Below are 22,436 nucleotides of genomic sequence, written 5' to 3'. Positions count from 1 at the left end.
TAACGTTTCGTTGTCTTCGGAAAAGTTTAAGATTATTTTCTAAAAAAATAATTTCAAAATTTTTAAATCAGCTATACTGCCCCTGATCGCATAAATGTCCCATATGCATTTTCATCGTTTTTGAGTTATTGATGCAGTTTGGTTCAAAATTGTGTGCTCTTTCAAAAGAGCCTATAACACCCAGTACTTTGTTCTGGAAATTAGGAGAAAATCCAGTTTTTTCGCGAAAACTTAACACGTAGCCTTATGTATGGGACAAACTTCAAATGCGTTTTTCTCAGCTTGCTGTTTTTGCATAGGGACATTTATGCGAACATGGGCAGTACATACCTACTATGGTATTTATCGATTTTTTATAGCTTTCGAATAACACTTCCTAAACAAAATTGTTTAGGTATTGAAATATTTTTTATTTTTTGATTGACCATTTTTAAGATCATACGGAGTATCATAAGAGGTGGACAAACCCGCTCTTTTTTAGGAGCCACTCATTTTCACTCGCTCATTAAAATGAGCGGCTTCTTTGAACGGCTCTTTCGCTCTTTTTCAAAAATTTGATAAAAAGGCTGGTAGTGAATGGTGTGATTTTTTATGTGTATTATACTGCCGTTCTACGCATAATTGTCCCATGTCATTTTTGGTCGATTCTGACTTTTTGTCATTTATAGGTTTAGTTTGAAGTTTACTCTTCAAAAAACACATAAAATCTAGTACTTTGTTCGGAAACTCATTGAAAACAACACCAAGTCTGTTTGTCCCATCGTTGTACTTCTACGCATAATTGTCCCACCAAGTATTTTCTTTCACGAATTTATCAGTTTTACGACGTATTGTTTCTTGTTTACCTATTGTATAGCAAGAGGATTACAAATAAGAGTGATAAACTGCTAACTGGGATGATTAACGACTTATGGGGTGAATACAACCCACGGGACAATTATGCGTAGAAACACAAAAAACTGTCGAAAAATTTCAATCGCGTTTTTCTCAGTTGCACTTTTTTGAACATGGGACAATTATGCGTAGAACGGCAGTATATTGGACTAAAAAACTAAAAACGAGAAGATTCGCTTGAAAATCTTAGGTCTTGGCGGTCTCTTTGTCAAGATTTCCACTCAAACCTAAACGTTCTAAAAATTCGATGGAGCCCTAAAACTAAAAAAATATTTTGGAGAAAATTGCTACTAGTATAACGAAATTGCGTTTATTTCTGCTTAAATTGAACAAATGCTGCTATTTTATTTTTAAGAAAATATTAACTCTGCAAACAATGCAATGAAAAGTTTTTTTTTTATTTTGTTTATACAATTATTTCCTCTGGAGTAAATTCAACGAAAACTAGGAAACCCCCAACGAAATATGTCGATTCTGCTCTCAAAATCTTTAACCTGCCGTGTTTTATTCTTAAGTACTTCAAAAAGTACACCGTGTGATAGTTCTGACAAATTTGGTATGAATTTATAAGCATTGACATATTGAAATTACTTTTTCAATTCTAAAAACAAAAACAAATCTAATGCTTAAATTAGTTAGAAACTCAATGATTTTGATGGAAATCATCTTGGAACGGTTCTTTCAAAAGATTGGAGTTACAAAAAGAACCAAAAAGAAGGCTCTTTTTTGTGAGCAATGGTTCGTTCGCTCTTTTTAGTGAACCGGCTCTTTGAGCGGCTCGCTCTTTTTTTGCCCACCTCTAGCAATACCACGGTGAGGTTATCCCTTGTTATTTTCCCATGCTCGAATATACGTGAAATTGCTAAATAACCCTCCCTGATATGAAGGATTTTAATAAAATCTTAAAATCTACAACTCAATTTTCTACTCCAACCCAGATGGTCGACTTCCAGACGGCGCACCAGGAAATCCTGCGTGAGCAGGAACACCGCCTCCGGCGCGAACTGGACGCCGAAAAGCGCGCCGCCATCTCGCAGATCGAAGCCGAGCGGCTCGCGTACGAACGCCAGTACGAGGAGCGGCTCGCGACGCTGGAGCTGGAAAAGTTCAAGTACAAATGCCACAAGGAACTGCTCGAGACGGAAAAGGAAGCGATGCTGCGGGAACAGGAAAAGCGGCACCAGCAGCAGCAGAACAGCTCCGATGGCGAGGCGGACAGTTCGTTCGAGTTTACGCCGTTCAAGTCGAACTTGATCGAGGAGATTCAGAAGATGATGGAACGCCCGAGCGACGAGAGTTTGCACCAGATTCAGCTTGGGGTGAAGGAGGCGACTCAGCGCTGCCGGGAGTTGGGACTGCGGATCGAGTTTGGGCAGTCGCAGGTCGCGGACGAGGAGGGGATTCTGAGGGCGGTTGTAAATATCTACGATAAGACGAATGGACGCGTTGCGGAGTGGAATCCGGCTCGGCTGGAGTACTGGCTGAGTGTGGTGAGAGATCGGGAAGACTTGAACGCGGGGAATGTGTTTGAAAACTTTGACATTGACTGGCGAGAAGATAGCGGGGCGATGAGGAAGTCACGCAACTCTGGAAGAATCTCCCTCAACGTAGAATCGGTCAAGGACGTCATCTGGGGACGGAACAGTCCAACGAAGAAATCCCCCAACAAGGCGAAAAAGTCGGAAGGTTTGCTCAAGTCCATGATCCGAATGGCGACCTCCTCAAGCTACAGCATGCGCAAAGAACAGCAACCGCTCGAGGATGAAGCAATAGGCTGCCAACAGCTGCCACCGTCGAACGACGAAAACATGCCGGACAACCGCCAGTCGGAATCCCCCTCCAAACTGTCCCGCTTCGAGCTGAAAGTCGCCACCAAACTTAAGGACATCCAAATCGCTACGATGAAGCTGAAAAGGTACTGCGAAAAGCACCAGGGAGTCTGCAAGCAGGAACCGAACGCCAGCGTGGTCGATCTGGACAACAGCCTGCGGCCGGAGCAGGGAATGGCGCGGGATTTTCTGCAGTCGATCGCCGACATCGAGAACGCCATCCAGGACATGAGGTTTGTGCTGATGGAGCAGGACGCGAGGCACGGTAGTAACGGCGAGCAGAGCAAGTCGTCCAAGTCGGTAAGGTTTGTGCTGGATTAGGGAGGGGGATGAAGAGTTTTAAGGTGTTTAGAGTTAGTTTTTTTCTCGCAACTTTGTGCGATTTTACTTGCCTTATTTTTTTGTCGCTGGTATAGTATTCTAAATAGTGTTATTTACTGACGGTATTTATTAACCTTACCATTTTTTCGGGAGAGCTCACTTGAGTCTCGTTTTAATACCTACGCGTGTAATTTTGAACCATTGACAATACATAAGTTAGACTTAAATGATCTTTTTTATTTGATAGAACAAAAAGAAAATTATCTTGCCTTTACCATTTTCAAATGTTGGTCGTGATTTTAAAATCCAGAAATTTTAAAATCCTAATCTCTCGAATTCTTAATTTGTTAAATTCTTAAATTCGTAAATTTCCAAATTTTTAAATTCCTAAATTTTGAAATTCTGAAATTCTTAAACTATTAATCTCTTGAATTCTTAAATTTTAAAAATCTTAAATTCTTAATGTTTAAATTCTTAAAATTTAAAAATCTTTGATTCTTAAATTCCCTTTTTTAATTCTTAATTTATTAAATTCTTAAATTTTTAAATTCTTAAATTCCTAAATTCTTAAATTCTTAAATTCTTAAATTCTTAAGGGTACAAAGCAACGAAGGAAGTTGTTGTCTTCTTATTCCAAAATGGTCAAACTTACGGACCCAATTCTGCAATAACGGGAATGTAAAATTAATCAAACTTTGTTGTAAATTACTTTGTGGACAGTACTTTAGGGGATGAATAAAAAAATATTTCGATAGTACCCGTAGTTTTGAAGTTACTAAAATGTCTGTAACAAAAATCTGGGTGCAAAAGCTCTGGTTGATGTGCACCGTTAAATTCTTAAATTCTTAAAATCTTAAATTCTTAAATTCTTAAATTCTTAAATTTTTAAATTCTTAAATTCTTAAATTCTTAAATTCTTAAATTTCAAATTCTTAGCGTTTTAAAAGTATTTAAACTTTTAAATGCTCGACTTTTTTATTTAAAAAATTTAAAAAATATAATTAAAATTTTTATGTCAATTTAAAATCATCATTTATGTCAATTTGGGGCATCATTCAATGTAAAAATCGCACAAGCACCATTCAAGCGTAAAATGCGCAAACTGCGGTGCAAACAATACAGCAAATTTTCGAGGTTGGGCGCGAAACACTTTCTGGCTCTTGGCGAGCTGCTGATGAAATACTCAAAAATAAACAAAAGAATCACAAAAAAATCCATAAAAGTAGCTTTTATTTTGAAAAAAAGTTCTACCTTTTTTTTATTTTTGCATCGAAATTACAATATCGTAAGTTTAGAAACACATTTACAAAAAGGACACTGTTCTGTTTGGAAAGATCATCTTGACTCGTTCTGAAAGTTGCTGTTTGTTACATGTCGTTGAAATTGATGTTTGATGACTACGGTTTACTAGGACTACTCAATGAAAGAACGGAAATCCTCTCACTAATGCTACATCTCACTAAGCTGACTGAATTGCTAGTTGATAAAGCTTTACACAGACGGGTGCGTGGCGGCGCTCATGGTGCTATTTGATGACTCTCTCTCCCTCTTGCTCTCAACGTGTATGTTTGTGAAATTACGACAAAAACCCAACTCAATCGTACGGAAACTGAAGCTCGAATGCTCGGCGCCGAGCACGCGTTCTGGTATCGATGACAATGAAAGACGGCGAGGACGACGACGACGGTGCGACGGGAATGCGCGAATGGAGCGAAAATATCGCCCCAAGAGGCTATTCCAGCCCCAGCATCCAGTTGATGCCCTGGACGATAAACAGGATGAGCGGTTGCCAGGCTACCAGCCACCGGATCCAGTCGAGGAGCTGGCCGTACAGAACGTGCGGTCGTTCCCAGCTGAAAGCGAGACAGAAATTGAAGTCTTGAACAAATACTTACGAAGATCTACTCACGGATTGCAAAACATCTTCTTCAGGTCAACCTTCTCCTTGCAGTACGGACACGTTTGCTTCTTGCCGATGATGCACCAGCCGCGTATGCAAAACTCGTGGAACACGTGATCGCAGGACAGCTTGTACGTGTCCTCGATGACCCCCGTCTCGTTGACCTCCGTCAGCAGCTGGTTTCCGCACACGGCGCAAACGTTTCGCTCCAGGTGCCTCGTCGGAATGCCCTTCGGTGTGTAGTACTGAAAAAAAAAACAAAGAAACTTCAAGAACCCATCCCCTCGTCAATTCCCAAACCGTACTCACCCCCACGTGGGCGGCCATCTTGTCCGTGCAAATCTCGGACACGTCTCGTCCCAACACCCCGTAATACAGTCCGTAAAACACAAACAGCAGCCCGACGTCCATCCACACGTTCGGCGGTTGGTTGAACACAAAGTTCAACCCAAAAAACGTGAACATCATGATGATGTACCCGATGATCCCCAGTCCGTAGCTCAGCTTGTAGATGAAGTAGAACCACTTGTACACGAGCCGCGGAGTGGTGCCGGCCAGCGGCTTCCGGAGGGCCTTTCGCATTACCAGGGCCGTGATGCAGCTGAATATCAACCAGAAAAAGATGAACCGCCAGTACTGGCTGCGCAGGCTGAGCACGAACGGGATGATCCACAGGGCGAGCAGGGTCATGAGCTGGAAAGGGGGTGGTTAAGAGTGTATTATTTTACGTAAGGTGCAGGCGTTTTTGTTTCGACGTGACTTGTTTTAGGTATATCCACAACAGTTGATTCAACATGCTTCGAATCAACATAATACCTTCTACAATCAAAAATACTTCCCATTCCCATATTGGCACGCCCCTCTCTTTTAGCCATCTCGACTCTGACCCTAGCCAACAAGAAAGGTTAATTTGTTTTACCAATGTCTTTTTTCCATTTTTCATAATTTCAACCTTAACCAAACCAAACATATCTAGCAATCTAAATGATTCTGAAAAAAAAAGTTTTATTATCATTCAATTGGACATAATTGAGCTTAGCTATTTTTCGCGCTAAAAAAACGGAAATTTCACGGGGACCATAATTCTAAAACCCCAAATAACACGGTAATTTCACGGAACGTGGATTTTTTTTAAATAATTGAAAATCTTATGTACAATTGTTCTAAACAAGATTCATAATGAAAAAAAAAAACAATAATCTTTCAAATTTTCAATTTCATCGTGTAATTGGGTTTTACGCCGACTCGGTTTTGAGGTTAGAAATTTGACAGCTTGGCTGCACTGTTTACATTTTTTGCACGTGTGTCTCAGTGAAAATGTGTGTGCGTGTGCGCTCGTGACGTCACGCTGTAAAACCTAATGTGAGACAGTCTGTCCCCTTTTACAATCGGACTGCAAATTTCTTGAAAATTTCACACATCTCAAATATTTTTAAAAAGTTTCAAAAATAATATCATCAAATAAAATTGTTATACCCTTTCAATTTTTCAAAAAGTTTTTATTAGAACCCGGATATTGTTCACAATGATAAAACTTATTTTAGTTAGTCAATAAGTAAGGTTAGTAAGATGGGTATGAGGTCAGGATTCACCATGGTAGTTATTGCGACCATGAGCAATGAGTTATCGGATGAAATTTAAAAAATCTTAGGCAGCCGGCTGCGGAAATATACAATGTTAATTATTCAACAAGCTTTTTTAATCGAACGCGTGCCAACCGAGCAGAAATGCCATGGGAAGGACTCAAATTATTGATAACGCGTGCTTTTTTTTTTTTTTTTTGGGAGGGTGGTCCAGCCGCACATCGTTGATGTTGAAACCTCTAAACTGGGCCCTCGTCCTGTCACGTCCGTCAGTAGTCTTGTCGTACATTACAACTAGAATCAGATCTGCCAATGAATTAGTACACTTCGACCAAATAAACACTGACGCTGTATGGATCTGACTCTAGAATAAATGCACAGTGGTGTGTTATTCATAAGTCCAACTTATTCAATTATTCATTTAAGTCCAAATATTCATTTGCTAACTACTTTGGATTGAAAATCTAAACTTTAATCTAAAATCCTCTAAACTTAATGTTCAAAAGCAAACGTTCCTTTAACTGTTGTAGTACTACTTCTATCAAAAACAATAAAAATTTATGAACTGATATACAAATAGGATAGAAATCAAGATTTGAAAAAGAAATGACCATTTACGTCAAAAGATCCGTAGTTCCTCGATTCGCAACAATGGTCGATACAACCATAATCCGAAAACCGTTAGTTCAACAGATCAACGAATTTTGTCCGATATCATTACATTATTGATTGATCGAGACTCTATGGGCAATTTGACATAAAAGAATGCCTAGTATTCTACATCAATCAAAGTTTATTGACAGCATTACTCTAACTTAACAATTGCAGCTAACTTTAACATCAAATAGATTTGGAAAGGATATAGATTTATATTCAATGCTAATGCTAAGCAACAAATCAATTGTACTATCCTGAAGTCCCAACCTAAATCCCACATTGTGATAGTGAAAAAGTCACAGAAGCAGCGGTGTCTTGTGCAATTGTGATATTTTCACTATCGGAGAACTACCTAGTTCACGAAGACAGCTTATCGGTCAACGCTTAAGCCCTGGGGCTGCGGCAAAGCGAGTTCTCGTAGCATGAAGTGGTGTCCATAGTGCTTATAAAAAAGAATGTATACCCAAATTTTAACTAATGCACTAGGATCAAATCATGCCCCTTGACTTTACAAGGCCCAGGGACTCAAATTATTGATAACGCGTGCTTATATAAAAATATTACATGAAATATGGTTGACTCTTCAATAAATCGGATAGCTTGATTTTGGCTTGATTAGTTTATACCAAAACCGGAAAACAACATCAAATTCAGTGAATTTGGAAACAATAAAAATAAAAAGGGACAAACATAGGACGCATGTGTAATGAAATAATATGTTATTTTGTAACACAATTACTTCGACGAACTCAACCGGCGGCGTGCCTTCCGATCAAGTCAATGATGATAAAGGAAGGACAGATATTGTCATTGTTAGCGGGAAAACCACAATCGATCCTGCGAAGCTACCACGTGGCCCCGCTGTCAACAATCGACTCCACGAACAACGACACAAAAGAAATAAAAATAAACATAAAAAATCAAGACTTCGTGTCCCCACTGCCAGCGCACTCGCATACAAAACCGGATCACAAATAAAAAGAAAAAGAAATTCAACCTTGCGTCCTCGCTTCTCGCACAGAAAGTTGATTTTTTAATTATTGATATGAAATCAACCTTTTTCGAAAAGTTTCTGAAAGAGGTATTAAGGAGCTATTACACAACGGCAAACAAACAAATTTGCCTAGCCTCTGTTAAATTTTACATTTTAAACAAAAATTGTAAGCCGTTGCCCATGCTTACTGATTTTATTCAACATTTCAAAATGTGTAATATAAAATTGGAACCAAGCAAATATTAAAATTTTATAAGATGCTAATAATTAGAAAACAATAACAAAATAAGTTATTTACCATTGCAACTGCATTTCCCACCAACACCAAATTGAGTTATTGTGAACATTTTTTCTCTGTTATCAAATTTTCGGGTGATATTTTTTGATAACAGAATAAGTTATTTTTTAACATTTGAATGGGTATTTGAATAACAAGTCTTTATATCCTGATAATTACAGAACATGAACTTTTACAGTTATTACCACCTGCTTTAATTGTGTAAAAATTGGCATTGGGCTTCAGGACCCTATTGCTTTGAAAAAATAATACAAAAAAAAATAGATGATTTTTTTTGCCTAAAACACAAGAAAAAAAACATCTCGCAATTAAAAAAATAAATAAAAATATGTTGATAGCTACAGAACAGGTTCCAGTCATTTTGGTTTGCAATTTGAATGATTACTTCAGAAACGATTAAGATCGGTACGCAAAGCACGTGACTTGTTAAAATTACTTTACTGTAATTCTATTACTCATAGTCTCATGTACTGAAAAACAAAAAAAAAACATCCAACTCACCGAGTACGACCGATAGTGGCGCTTCTTCCACTCGACCAGCACAATCTGGGCGATGATCAGCGTAACCAGCAGGATGACAACCATCTCGGCGTGCATCGACTCATGGCCCTTGTGCTTTTCGTGCAGCTTCATGTGCTCGATTCTGGAAGGAAAATTTGGACGCAGGAAAGTAAAAACATCCATCATAAACCATCATTGAGCATTGAGTTAATAATTCAGCAGCGTTCTTCGAATCATGTTGTGTGCGCTTCATCGTTTAGCGAGGTAATCTTTTGTGGCTTGCGTTACGATAAGGTACTTGTGTACGGTACGCGAAGATAAGAATCGATAAAAACCATTTCAAAATCCGGTCCGGTATTTACCTCATCTTCTCCTCCGGTGTGAGATCATCGAGGGTCTGCGGCGAATGAAAAACGGGAGAAAATCATTAAAATATCATAAATTTGGGGAACGACCGAGGGGCAGGACACTGCCCTCCCCCAAACAGGACAATTACCTTATTGAGCATATCGACCGGCTCGTGGAGATTCATTTTTGCTGCGTTGGTCTCTCTCCACACCTGTTCCGCGGTCAAATATCGTCTCCAATCCTGCCCAGACACGGGGCTTCAAATAGGACTTTGGCACCGCACTAGTTCCTCTGGGCCCCCTAATTGAGCAGTTCAAAGTCAATACTGCTGCTTCTGCTGTCTGTCCATGGTGTTGTGAGCTGTTCTGATTGATCCGTGGAAAACACACGACACTTTTTTTCACTGTCCTTTCTCCACCCTCTTCCAAGGGGCGCCGCGACAAATCGACTGATGTTCTTGCTCTGTTTACGTCGTCGTCGGGACATGAAAAATTTGGACAACGCAGACTGACAGTTCTCTTCTTTTCTCTGCGCTAATCAAATTAGGCGTTGACGTTTGGAGAGGGATTCTGTTTCTCGCAAACGTCTACATCATTTTCACAGTGTACCTGAACCTGAAATCAAAACAAACAACTTTGTTGCATTATTTTCAAACAAATTCGTGCTGCAATCATCGAAAAAAACAGTGTTCAAAAGCATGGCCTGTTGCATCTTCAACGGGTGCTTCAACAAACCGTTTCCATGCGGAACGTTGGTATTCTTCAACCTGCCCAAGGACGAGCCGCGCCGGGGAAAGTGGCTCCAGCTGTCTGGGAACGAAGATGTCCAGAATTTGCCGGCCAGTGCGAGGAGGCTCGTGTGCGAGAACCACTTTGAGGAGCGTTACGTGAGGCGGCAGTTCCACAGGACGACACTGGCCCGGGATGCGGTGCCGATGGATCATCGGATGCGGAAGGGGGATTCTTCGGGTAAGTTTATTTCCATGTCAAGTGAAATATGTAGAAACCATTTGGTATTTCTGCAAAAAATGGTAAACATTATGATCGGATTACATGGCAAAATAACACTTGTAACAGATGGAATTTTAATTGAAATAGTTGTAATTAATTATCATATATTAATGATTCTTGCTACAGTTCTAGAGTTTTTTTGAAAAAGGTCCTATAAAGGTATGAAATTGCGAACATTGTTTTTTTTTTTTGTAATTATACATTTTTGTCAGATAACAATTTCCAAACTTCATTTTTAAAAAATCAATTTTGAGTGTGCATAAACGAATCTGAAAATTTCTTAAATGTTTGATATATATATTTAAAATATTTATGAAAAAAAAAAATCAAAAATCTTTCTACAATACGATTTATGGAGAAAAAATCATGTAGTCTTTAAAAAATCAAAAAAACATCGATGATTTTTTTGTTCTTTCACACCTAATTTACACCATAACTACTATAATACATGAAAGAATGAATACATAAAATGCAATATAAAAAACCTGTAAAACTAACTTTTTATCTTTCTAACATTGAAATGATTAAACATAAATATAATTTTAATTGTATTTGCCAATATAACGTTATTACATACAGCTAAAGAATCCTCAAAAACAATGGCTCGTACAAACATATTTTTCAGCTGATGAAAAAATAAATAATCTGAATTAATTTGAAATTTAGCTAGGTACTTTAATTTATTCCAGCATTTTTGCCTTCCTCGCCTTACAGAGGAAAGGCTATAAAATCACTCGAAAAATTAACTTCCTAATTTGATCTCCTAGATCAACCTTCACATATACTTATTGACTCAGAATCATATTCTGAGCAAATGTCTGTCTGTGTGTGTGTAGGGGTTCGTATGTGCACCGAAAAATATGCACTCGATTATCTCTGAACCGATTTCAACCGTTTTGGCCTCATTCGATTCGTTTGGGGGTCCCATAAGTTCCTATTGAAAATTATGAAGTTTAGTAAAGTGTTTCAAGAGTTATGCTAAAAGAACGATTTTTTTTTCAATTCCGGGAGATTGTAAATTGTGCTAATCATACATTCTCAGACCTTTCTAACGAGCCCAAAACATTGAAGATCTGACAACCCTATCAAAAGTTATGAGCACTTAAGTGTGAATTAAACAAATATCAGAGGCTGGATCGCAGATATTTTGATTAAAATTTTGTCCGGATCTGTCATGCAATCCATTTTTGGATTGATAATCAAAAGACCTGTGCCGGGACCGTGGTGTAGGGGTAAGCGTGATTGCCTCTCACCCAGTCGGCCTGAGTTCGATCCCAGACGGTCCTGGTGGCATTTTTCGAGACGAGATTTGTCTGATCACGCCTTCCGTCGGACGGGAAGTAAATGTTGGCCCCGGACTAACCTAAAAAAAGGTTAGGTCGTTAGCTCAGTCCAGGTGTAGGAGTCGTCTCCCTGGGTCCTGTCTCGGTGGAGTCGCTGGTAGGCAGTTGGACTAACAATCCAAAGGTCGTCAGTTCGAATCCCGGGGTGGATGGAAGCTTAGGTGTAAAAAGAGGTTTGCAATTGCCTCAACAATCAAAACTTCGAACACCTAGTTTCGAGTAGGAATCTCGCAATCGAGAACGCCAAGGCAATGCTGTAGAGCGAATAATTTGATTTTTTTTTTGAATCAAAAGACCTTTCCAACGGGTAGAAAACATTGAAGATCTGACAATCCTATCAAAAGTTATAAGCACTTAACCGACCCTGATCGCATAAATGTCCCATATGCATTTTCATCGTTTTCGAGTTATTGATGCAGTTTTGTTCAGAATCGCGAGATCTTTCAGAAAAGCCTGTAACATCCAGTACTTTGTTCTAGAAATCAGGAGGAAATCCAGTTTTTTCGTGAAAACATAACATGTAACCTTATGTGTGGGGCAAACTTCAAATGCATTTTTCTCAGCTTGCTGTTTTTGCATATGGGACATTTATGTGAACATGGGCAGTTAAGTGTTATTTACGTGTTAAGGGTGATTGTGAGAAAGGCATCAACCACTAGTAACATTTTTTTAATGTTTCGGACGCCAACACTGAAAAAATACATAATTGTTTTGAACTTTGTATTTGTTAAAGCTTCTCTAAAATTTTAAATTCAATATTTAAAATGTTGAAGCCTATCTGACAAACATTTTAGTTCTCACCACTTATTTACTAGCAGAAAAATGAGGCATATTGTGGGCATATTTGAATCAACAAAACGTTTTGTTAATTTGAATTTTTTTGTTGAATTAACGCTAAACGTCAAAGCAATTTTTTCAAAACAACGAAAGATTTTTGTGGAATTGAGAAAATCAAGGTTTGTTTCAACGCAAAATCGGCGTTGATTATATTCGACAAAAAATTTGTTGAATCAAACCTCGTACAGGCTGACCGTACAAAATATTTGTCTGCGTGTACATTTCTCTCTCAATACAATCCCACTGAGAATTTTGGCTCGAGCCTCGAGTCGATCTGGCTCGAGCCTCGAGTCGATCTGGCTCGAGCCTCGAGTCGATCTGGCTCGAGATCGAGCCTGAATCAAAAATTTGCAAATTCTTATTAATCAAAAAAAAAAAAATGTTTAAAACAATGTTTTTTCTTTCCAAGTCATCCAAATAGATGAAGCACTTGATGAAACGAACGATACAATCAAAGAGAGAGAAGCTCCACCAACTCATAAAGAAGAGTAAGATTCCGCTAAACGTCCTGTATTCCGTAATTATAACAGTTGACATTTCCGTTTTGACAGAATTCTGCTGACATTAGCAATCGAAGAAGCGGATTACGAAGTGTTGATCGAACATGAGCCCAGCGAAGGAAGCGAATCGAAAGATGATCTCGAGACTCATCTGATCGAAGATGAAGAATCTAGCGAGGAACACGAAAGGACTGAATGCAAACAAAATGCTGATTGTTCTGACGATCTTCTTCGCGAATCGGACGAAGTTGTTGAATCCTTCGAGGTCGATGCTGAAGAGGCTGGTGAAGATCATAAAGCGCAAGAAGATGAAGGTAATACCAACGCCTTGGACAGTTCATGGGACGTTGTTGCAAGCGGAAAAACTCAACCAGAAAAGAGTTTTGGTGATGAGAAAATGACTGGTGAACAGACCGAAGAATCAGACGAGCTTGTCGAAGATGTTCTAATCGAAGAAGCTGAATCCGAAGGGTACCATGAAGCAGATCAACTAAACGTTGTGGCCAGTACCGCAAAGCATAAACTACCAAACAGCGTTGAATCATCTCAACAAGCCAAAAAGTTCAAGAATGCCGAAGTGGTTGAACCGGACACCTCATCCGTTAGTGTGACTCCAGCCAAACCACAAGCCATCGAGCAACCTTCGACGAGCAGTTGTACAAGCAGCGCTTCAGTAGCTCCAGCAGCACCAGCAAAGATGAGTGAAGAGGAATACTTTGCGCTCTCGCTGGTTGGTCCGCTGCAGCGGTTGCCACCGGAAAAGAGAGCGATCGCCAAGATGAAGATCCTTACGTATTTGGTACAGCTGGAGTGTGGACTGACGGATGCCAACCTGTGAATCGCTGCGGGGTGACTGATTTTAAGGTATTTACGATAAATATTTTTGAGTAGTAGTTGCAGGTTTGTCACTGATGTCCGAACTTCCCTTATCTCGTCTTCCCAGTCACAGTCACATAGCTGGTTCTGCCAGAAACCTGCTAGAACGGTGGAACATTTCTGCTAGAATGCTGTAAGAATATCCAGCTCTGTAAGAAATCTGCTAGAATCCTGTTAGAACGTCGTGACTGGGTTAAAGGTCACTTCAAGCAGTTGCAACGCTCGCTGATGACAAGGATATGGGAGAACAGAACCAGTTAAGATCCACCAAGATCCATTGTCAGCCCACTGTTCATCGCGCTCAAAAACCAAAACTGACAGCGCGCTCTCGTCTGTCAGTGGAAGCGCTCCATCTGCGCTTGCAAGAAAATTCCCTCCACCAAACCAACGCTCAAGCGATCCGGAGCCCAAAACGACAAAGTCGAAAGAGGGTCTCTCGTCGTGTCGCTCTCGGCTGAGCCTTCAGTTATCTTTTCGCTCGCACACGGTGCTGATGTGTGCACGCGTTCGCTGCTCAAAACTCTGCCTGCCTGCCGTCGTCGCTTTGCGTTGAGGGACAGAGGGAGAAAGAGAGAAGAGGAGAGAAGGCGATAGGAGGACTACTGAACACACACACACGGGCTCTCGCTGTCGGTGTATGGGTGAGGTTCGCCCCATCGGCTGTGCGCTTGGGTGAACGCGGAGAGCGCGCGCGCCCTTAGGTGTGTGCGTGTGAGTGTGGAGGTGCGAGAGGGCGAGAAGTAGAAGAAGAACAGCATCAACAAAAGCAGGAGTCGGTCGAAGCGAAGAACAGAGGCAGCTCGCAGTAGGCGAGGACGTGTAGTAGTGTGTGAGTGTGTGTGTAGACGAGGAGAAGGAGAAGAAGAGAACGGTGCGACGGTGGAGGAGGAGATATCAAAATGGCTACTAGCGATGATGAACATTACCATCTCTACGAAGTGTTTCAAAATTGCTTCAACAAAATCGCCAACAAGCAGCCTGGTAAGTGTCGGGCCGGAACCGGAAGCGGTCCGGGCATCGCCGGGCGGTGGAAGTGGCCGCCCAAGTGCGCCGTGAAGTGTGTGAATCGAGATTGCGTTCGCGGGAGATAGGTCTGAAAGTGGAGATTTTTTTTTGTCATCCATTTCCAATTTTTGTTCGCGCGGTGCGTCGCTGTGTTGGTGTGTCTTTAAATGTTGCTGGCTGTATCCGTTTGTCGCAAGAGGAGTTACCATTGTATCTATGTGTGTGCATGTGTGCGTGTACTGCTTACGACGACGGCTACTTGGATTTGGTCACAGATTCTACACGGTGGTGGTGGTGGTAGTGGTAAAGTGTCGTCGTATGCCACCTTGTTGTGTGTACAAGTGTGCTCTGGTTGTGTCGGTGCTCGAGGGAAAGAGCACCAGCAGCAACAGCAGAAAAAAAAACGAAAAACGAAGCCAACGAAGAAAAAGCCTCTTTATGTCAAACGTTCTATAAATATTATGATGAGGCCCCGCCGATGATCGTGGCGCGCGGAACACTTCGAATAACGACCAAACTGGATTAATCCAGCGGAAGAGGGACGCTCCTAGCGCGGGTGTGGACACTGCCGCCAGCAAAGGCCCCACCGGGAATCGGTTCTCAAAAATCCGCAAACGCGCTGTGGATCGGATTTTCATCGCGCCGAGGAGAGCGCTGCAAATGTATCGCGGTAAGCCAAGGTTGCCAGATGTTTAACTTGTGGAAGGAGAGAGTCCCTGAACAATGAACCAGCAGTAAGCCGATTAGGCCTAGATAACTGTCGTGGGGAGTCCTGGTGTAATATACATTTTAGGTTTAGGTATCATGCGAATGCAACGTTACATAGATGTGTATTTGAGCTTGACGTCTTGATTAGAAGTGATCTCTCATTTGATTGACAAACGATATGACTATGACGTTTTTTGATAGAATCCAACAACTGTGAATCTGTTTCTAAGGATTTTGATGATTTGAACGATAGTTTCATATTATTTTTTTCATTAAGGGAGGCAGTTTAGTATTAGATCCTCTGATAATGTAACATTTCGGTTCCTTTTTTACGAAACAAATTTAAATGATTAAATTACTAATCATGAATTTAATTGTTACAAATACTGAAAACTAGTCATTGATTAATAACGTTACTAAATCCACCTTTAGGTGGTTGGTGCCTTCCTCACATTCATTACACAGCCTCAAAAAAGTGTATAAATAACACTTGCTTTATCAAAATATCTGAGATCCAGCCTAAAAAAGTGTAATAAAATACTATAGTACTTATAACTTTTGATAGGGTTGTCAGATTTTCAATGTTTTCTACTCTATACAAAGATCTCTTGATTACCCATCCAAAGATATGTCGCATGGTAGATCCGGACAACGTTTTGATCAAAATATGTGAGATCCGGCTTCTAAAAAGTGTATAAGTGGTTTTCTTACAAAACCACTCGTTTTTTTAGCATAACTTTTGAAGTACTGTTCTAAACTTCATAATATTAACTAGGGTCTTGTGGGACCCCAAAGACATACACACGCACAGACATTTGTTCAGAATTTGATACTGAGTCGATAGGTATACGTGAAGGTGGGTCTAAGAGGTTGAATAAAGAAGTTCATCTTTCGAGTGATTTTATAGCCTCTCCCCACTGAGGTGATGAATGCAAAAAAAATGTTTTTCATTTTTCATATGCAACGAAATCAGAACGTATATTAAACCAAAATGTCAAACTTTATGGCATTTACAGTAATTTTTCAAAAGACTGACATCTGAAGATTTATCCGGGATGTATGACAAAGTAGACTTTTCAAATATAGCTTTGATTTTTTTTTTCAAACTCGTAAACATATACTTATTGTTAGAGTTCTAATCCCAAAAATAAACCGATTTTCAAAACTGTTTTGTAAATCTTTTATATCTCAGGTCGTTTTGATAAAATGTCATCAAATTTAAATTGAAGGTAGAATTGTAGGAAATCTGGAATAATAAATCGTTTTTACCAAGTAAGCTGATAAATCATGCAATATTTATCTTGAATTTAAACAAATTTAATCCAACAAATTTAAAGAAACAAAATTTAATATGACGTACTTTTTTTGATAACTATATACTTTTGAGACAGTGTTTTATTTAATCGTAATTTCAATTTGATAGAGAACACATTTTAAAGAAAAATATTTAAAAACTATAAAAATAATCAACCTTTTTCCTTAAATACCATACCTTTCTGTCCTTATGCAAGTAAGTGACGTAAACGGCAATTTAAAATAATTGCATTTTCAAATTCCATCCAAAATTTTTTTTCACTACGGATGTCAATTTCTGGAGTTTTTTTTATAAGAGGTCCAATTTTCATTTTCTTATATTTGGGATGTTTTTGAATACCTCTGACTAGATTCAATTATTTTTTGACATCCAAAACTTTAAACAGGGTTGCCAGATATTCGTTGTCTTCACCTTCAAAACCTGAGTTTTGCAAGAGGTGTTGGCGTATTACAGAACAGTAAATCACGATTTCCATGTGGTTTCAGCAGGTTCTAGTCTTGCCACTCTAAGGAAACACTTCGGAGCAAGCGTTTGCCGCTGAATACAGTGCTTAGATGCACTCAAATCTTCATCAACCATTCTAAATACGCAAAAAGATGCTTCGCACGCCTTTGGCATTCACCTCACAAAATTTACGTGCGTTGACGTTCGATGCAAAATAAACGCTTGGCAACCCTTCGCACTTCGACTTCGGTCTTGTACGGTCCCGCAAAATAATAGTCGTCTACGGGCGCGCGTGTGACACCAAGTCAGTCAGTCTTTCTCTGTGTTTTCTCTGTGTGTACCGTACCCACAATAATACTCTCCTCTCTAACACGCATTCACGCGACGACATCGCTTGCTGTGCATGTGGTTGTCGTTTCTTCCTCCTCCAACAATTCTTCATGAGTTGTGCGGTGTGTGTCCGCGGCTAACGCTGTATTAGTATCAACACGATTTGCTCCGTGCAGCGCTCTGTGATCATTGTTGTTCTTTTTGCCTTTCCTCGACTCTCTGCCTTCGACGGCCAAGAAATACACAAAAGTCACACACCGAGTTGTGTCCGAGTCACACTGCGAACAGTCGGTTTCTCCGGACTTCAGATATGCCACCAACACTCACTCTAATCGCCGCCTTTTGGCATCGATGTTGTCGTGCGTGTTGCGTCCCTCGCCCTAAACCCTGTGCACAGGAGAAGGAGGCAACCGAAAAAAATGTATCAGTCCCAGAGAAAAACGACTCGGAAAACTGTTCCAAAGTCCTGCTTCTGGCCAAACTCACCCTTTATTCCCGGAAGAACTGTGCGAGCCGTGTAATTGTTTTCCACGGTTCAGCTACACGGGTTCTCCGTGGAAGTAGGTAGGGGATGATTACGGGTGATGAAACAGTAAATGCTTTCTTCCACCTAACTAACTTGTAACTTGTTCGACAGACTTTGTGCGATTGGGCAATCGAACCAGCGAGAGTTATGATTCCGATCTGACTCCTACAAAGGGATGCAATAGATTCAGATGTGTGTGTGTGTGAGTGTGACTTGTCATATGTGTACCACGATTTGCCAAGCAAATGAAAATCGCTTTAAAAGGGGGAGGGTACCACGAAGAGGAAGGGGGGACGGGTTGGAGATTTAGCAGATAATCAAAACGTTGTCCTCCACACATCGAGGTGGAGTTGTCATGCTTGTTTGTTGACGTGGGATAGAGGCGGTGGACGTTTGGTTTGGCCTGCGGAATGTTTGTTGTGAACCATGCTTGCAGTAGCAATAGCAACATCAGTGACCTAGAGGGACACGCGTTTCGGGAGGCTGACTTTAATTAATGTTGAGTTATGCAATCGACTATTGATACTAATGTGTAGTACGAGATAGATTGACATTCGAGATTTGACTATCGAAATTGTGTTCAAATATATCTTGAGCTGACCTGAAGTATGTCTTTGTCATCATTTTAATATATTACAAACAAATATTCCAAACTACTGCAGTATAAATATACGAATTTCGATTATTTTGATGTTAAGTGAATCTTTTTATTACAACGAGCAGGGTTGTTACGGACGGCGCGGATCGCGCGGATCTGGCGCGGATTTGCTGGCTAATTTTGCTCAGGCGCGGATTTCGCGCGGATGGCAATTTTGATAAATAAATTAATTGAGAGCGATAGAATTACTTTCAAGTTATTAAGAAAAATATTATCAGGAATTCCTTTTTTATTAATTGAATTTTCTTCTGAAAATGTTTGTTTTTTTTTTTCTTAGTACGAAACGTCGAAAAATTAAGATGAAGATTATGTAGAAATTATTTTTTATATGTTTCTTGTCATTTCTTACCATCTTTGGCTCTGAATGTTTAATTTCTTTTGAGTTTTGAGTAATGATTTTTAACCTTATTTATTTTTAATTTTATACTGGATTTATTCAATTTTTAATGTTGTAAATCAAATATTACAAACTTTTCCCGAAGATATAGACATTGGAATGTGTAACAAAAACTATTATTGGGGCTTTTTCTGGTGGGCGCCAAATATGAGCTTGATTGAACGAAACAGAAGCTGGCCTCCACTTTCGAATTTTAGATGGAATTTAATCGTAGAATATTTTTCTAAATTTAATCATTCTTGGCGAAAATAAAAAGATCCGAACATTCCAAATTCAAAGCTTCAGAAATTCAAAAATTCGAAACTTTTTTTTGTTTTAAAAGTTGTTTTAACGACAGAAATCAGAATACATATTATTTTTTTTCGAAATTTCTAAAAAATGGATTTATTGCTTTCATTCTTTTGGAGCCTTTAAACATAAAACGAGTTTTCTTTTATTAAATTCTTTCTGAATAAGTTTTTCTTCATAAAAAAATAAAATTTCTTATTTGAGCGAGTTGTGGCGCTATAACCACGGCAAAATAGTGTCCAGGGCATTCGTGGAAATACAATGTCCCATCCCAGAGGGTCCCGGAGTACCAAACCTTCTTAGCATGGTGCTCCCAACGAATACAACCAAATCTCGGAGCGTATGGTGGTGTGCCCCTACGCTTCTTCCTCCCCTGTCGATTCAGAATTGTGTTGTTGTTCGAACACTCAGTGCTCAAACTCAACCCAATTACGAGTCATCTCTGCGATACGGCTTTACGCAGTAGGCCTGGCCGCTTTAACGCTTGTGATGTTTCAATGCATTTCAATGCAATGGCGCTCTACAAATGTTAATAAATGACAAGAAGAGTGCTAGGCGTCATCTAACCTAAGGCACTCTCCAGGATCCCTACGAAAGATTGGCTGCGCTAGGGTCTGATTAGATTAGATTAGATTAGATTAGATAAAAAAATAAAATTTCTTAAATGTTGGTCGCGATATTTTTTATATGGCGCGGATTTCGCGCGGTTTCGGAATTTAGGTCGGAGTGGATTTGGTGCGGATTTTTTTTCGACTCTCCCGTAACAACCCTGAACGAGGTAAACAAAAATCGTGAGCAGTATGAACTGAATGTATACAGTTGGAGCCTTGCTTGGTTGGTTTACTAGAACAAATTTGGTTTGCTTTTTCTGAGAAATTTTAGAGGCGCAATTTTTTTAAATTTATGTTTATTATTACATTCATTCTTGCCATCTTTGATCATCATTTGATTTGCTTTTTTGTTGAAATATTTTTAAATTGATGTATCGATTTAAAAACCAATCAATTATTAATTTAAAAAAACAAGCAAGATTACGTCCTATTGTAAAGTTTTTGGGGAATTACTGAAATGGTAATTTAGAATGAATACAAAACTCGATGTATTTGATAAAAGTACTTAAAAAATGTGCATAAAATTCAACAATATCCTATGTTTTTTTTTTAATTTTAAAATACATTGAAATGAAACCTGTCAGTGAGAATTTTTAAACAAGATTTTTTAATTTAGTGTACATCACATGTGTAATTTAACTTATCTTTAAAACAAATATTATAGGGATTTTTAATTGATTCAATATCTTGGCCATACTTTAGGGAATTAAATAAACATCTAAAATTGCAAAACATGTTTGACAATATTTATATTCTGATTGTGTTTGGTATTCGAGGAATTGTTAGACATTCGATTAAAAAACATCATAAATTTTACTACACAGACTATGAACAAATTAAAAACTATTATCTTTACAGTTGCTATTTCCTTCCTAGCATTCAGCAAAAAACTTTTACTTTTTTATTCAGCAAAAAACCTTTAGATTGTTTTGACAATTATTTAAACTTCTGAATAAAAAAATGGGTCATCTACGTGAACACATTTTTTGAATTGTGAATTGATAATTTGGTTTAAATAAAATATTGTTCAATTATAATTTTTTAACCTTTTGCAAATTTTATACAATTTTGTACATTTTTATCAAAAGAAATGATTTGGTTGTATTTTTTTGCTAATTTATAATAAACGAAGCCAAAATAACTTTGAAAAGCCAAGTTAAAATGGGACAACGATACTTTATAAACAATAAACTATTGTTTTTATTTTATGTAGGTTGTTTTCTAAAATTTTACCAAACCTGATAAATTGCAACTAAATCGATTAAAAACAATAAAAATCGTTTAGTTTTCCGGTTATAAACTATAGTGATTTTTATTATTTGAAAATTATGACCAGAATATTTTTGTTTTTAGTTAATTTACATAATTAGATTTTGAATTAAAAAATAAAAATTTAACCGTATTTCAATTACGAAACTAATTCTGTTGTATTCAATAAAATTCAACCCAAAAACAGATAACATTAAAAAAAAATTTAAAAGTCGTTTCATACTTTTTGTAAAAATCCTCAAAATAACGGATTGTTACTTGAATATTCACAACAAATATTGTTAATGCAGTTCGAAGGCCTGAAAAAAAATCACTTCGGATAATCGAATCACCAAGAAAATGATTATTTTTCGTTGTCTTATTTTTGACTGTTGAGCTTGAATATGACCTCAAACATTAAAATTTTAAAATCCGAGGTGGTGGCCAAAATGGCCTTGATAAAATATTGAAAATATGAATTTTGTATGTTAATTGGCAATCAACAACTAAAATTTGACTAAAATGGGTTGACAGAACTCGAATTTGATGTTAAAAGTAAGTAAGAAAAAGACGCGATTTTTTTTCTTCATGATTCGATTCTTCAAAGTCCCATACAAACCTTCGGATAATCGAGTCTGGGCTGCAATACCAAATCAAATTGTAATGAAATATATTCGCTGAACAGTCAGTGAAATTATACAAATTTTGAAAAAAAAATCATCTTCAAAACAATTTTTTTAGGCGCTTATAAAAAAAATGGCTAATTAAGAACTTATTAGTTCTATTTTGTTTTGACAATGGAATATATTGAAAGTCTTGTCATAAATAGCTATGGGAAATTCTCGTATTATTGGCAGGTTAAGCACTCGCTCCTAACTCCATCCAATTTGCTGATTTTCACTATTTAAACAACTTTTTTTGGAAAACTTTTTATAGGAACTTGCTTGCTCACTTCCTATTGTACTATTTATCACCCGATTTTAGTTGAAAACGCGTTTTATGAGCTGCAATTGAA

The 22,436-nt window shown here is 38.5% G+C and overlaps 4 protein-coding genes across 10 annotated transcripts in view; 3 read left to right on the top strand and 1 right to left on the bottom strand.

Moving 5' to 3' along the window:
• Positions 1 to 3,271, top strand: part of LOC120425292 (kinesin-like protein KIF14) — a 37,539-nt gene extending 34,268 nt beyond the window's left edge. Inside the window, exon 4 of the mRNA XM_039589758.2 lies at positions 1,833 to 3,271. Coding sequence (XP_039445692.1) covers positions 1,833 to 3,044 — 1,212 coding nt within the window. The 3' untranslated portion in view covers positions 3,045 to 3,271. The remainder of the gene's footprint in view (positions 1 to 1,832) is intronic.
• Positions 3,272 to 4,276: 1,005 nt separating this feature from the next.
• On the bottom strand, positions 4,277 to 9,776 carry LOC120425304 (RING finger protein 121). The gene is made up of 6 exons (XM_039589775.2): positions 9,474 to 9,776; positions 9,340 to 9,374; positions 8,978 to 9,119; positions 5,254 to 5,637; positions 4,954 to 5,189; positions 4,277 to 4,897 (listed from the first exon to the last, which is right to left on the bottom strand). The coding sequence occupies exons 1-6, from the start codon at positions 9,507 to 9,509 to the stop codon at positions 4,777 to 4,779; spliced, it is 954 nt and encodes a 317-aa protein (XP_039445709.1). The 5' UTR covers positions 9,510 to 9,776; the 3' UTR covers positions 4,277 to 4,776.
• Positions 9,777 to 9,940: 164 nt separating this feature from the next.
• Positions 9,941 to 14,872, top strand: LOC120425303 (uncharacterized). Its single transcript, XM_039589774.2, has 3 exons — positions 9,941 to 10,293; positions 12,925 to 13,003; positions 13,067 to 14,872. The coding sequence occupies exons 1-3, from the start codon at positions 10,023 to 10,025 to the stop codon at positions 13,851 to 13,853; spliced, it is 1,137 nt and encodes a 378-aa protein (XP_039445708.1). The 5' UTR covers positions 9,941 to 10,022; the 3' UTR covers positions 13,854 to 14,872.
• LOC120425302 (protein daughterless) overlaps positions 14,738 to 22,436 on the top strand; it is a 76,553-nt gene continuing 68,854 nt past the window's right edge. For all 7 annotated transcript variants that reach the window (XM_039589772.2, XM_039589771.2, XM_039589770.2 and 4 more), the window contains exon 1: positions 14,738 to 14,872. In XM_039589772.2, coding sequence (XP_039445706.1) covers positions 14,791 to 14,872 — 82 coding nt within the window. In that variant the 5' untranslated portion in view covers positions 14,738 to 14,790. The remainder of the gene's footprint in view (positions 14,873 to 22,436) is intronic.

This window comes from Culex pipiens, chromosome 2 (genome assembly GCF_016801865.2).
Source record: "Culex pipiens pallens isolate TS chromosome 2, TS_CPP_V2, whole genome shotgun sequence".
Lineage (NCBI taxonomy): Eukaryota > Metazoa > Arthropoda > Insecta > Diptera > Culicidae > Culex > Culex pipiens.
This window is presented reverse-complemented; position numbering and strand designations above follow the sequence as displayed.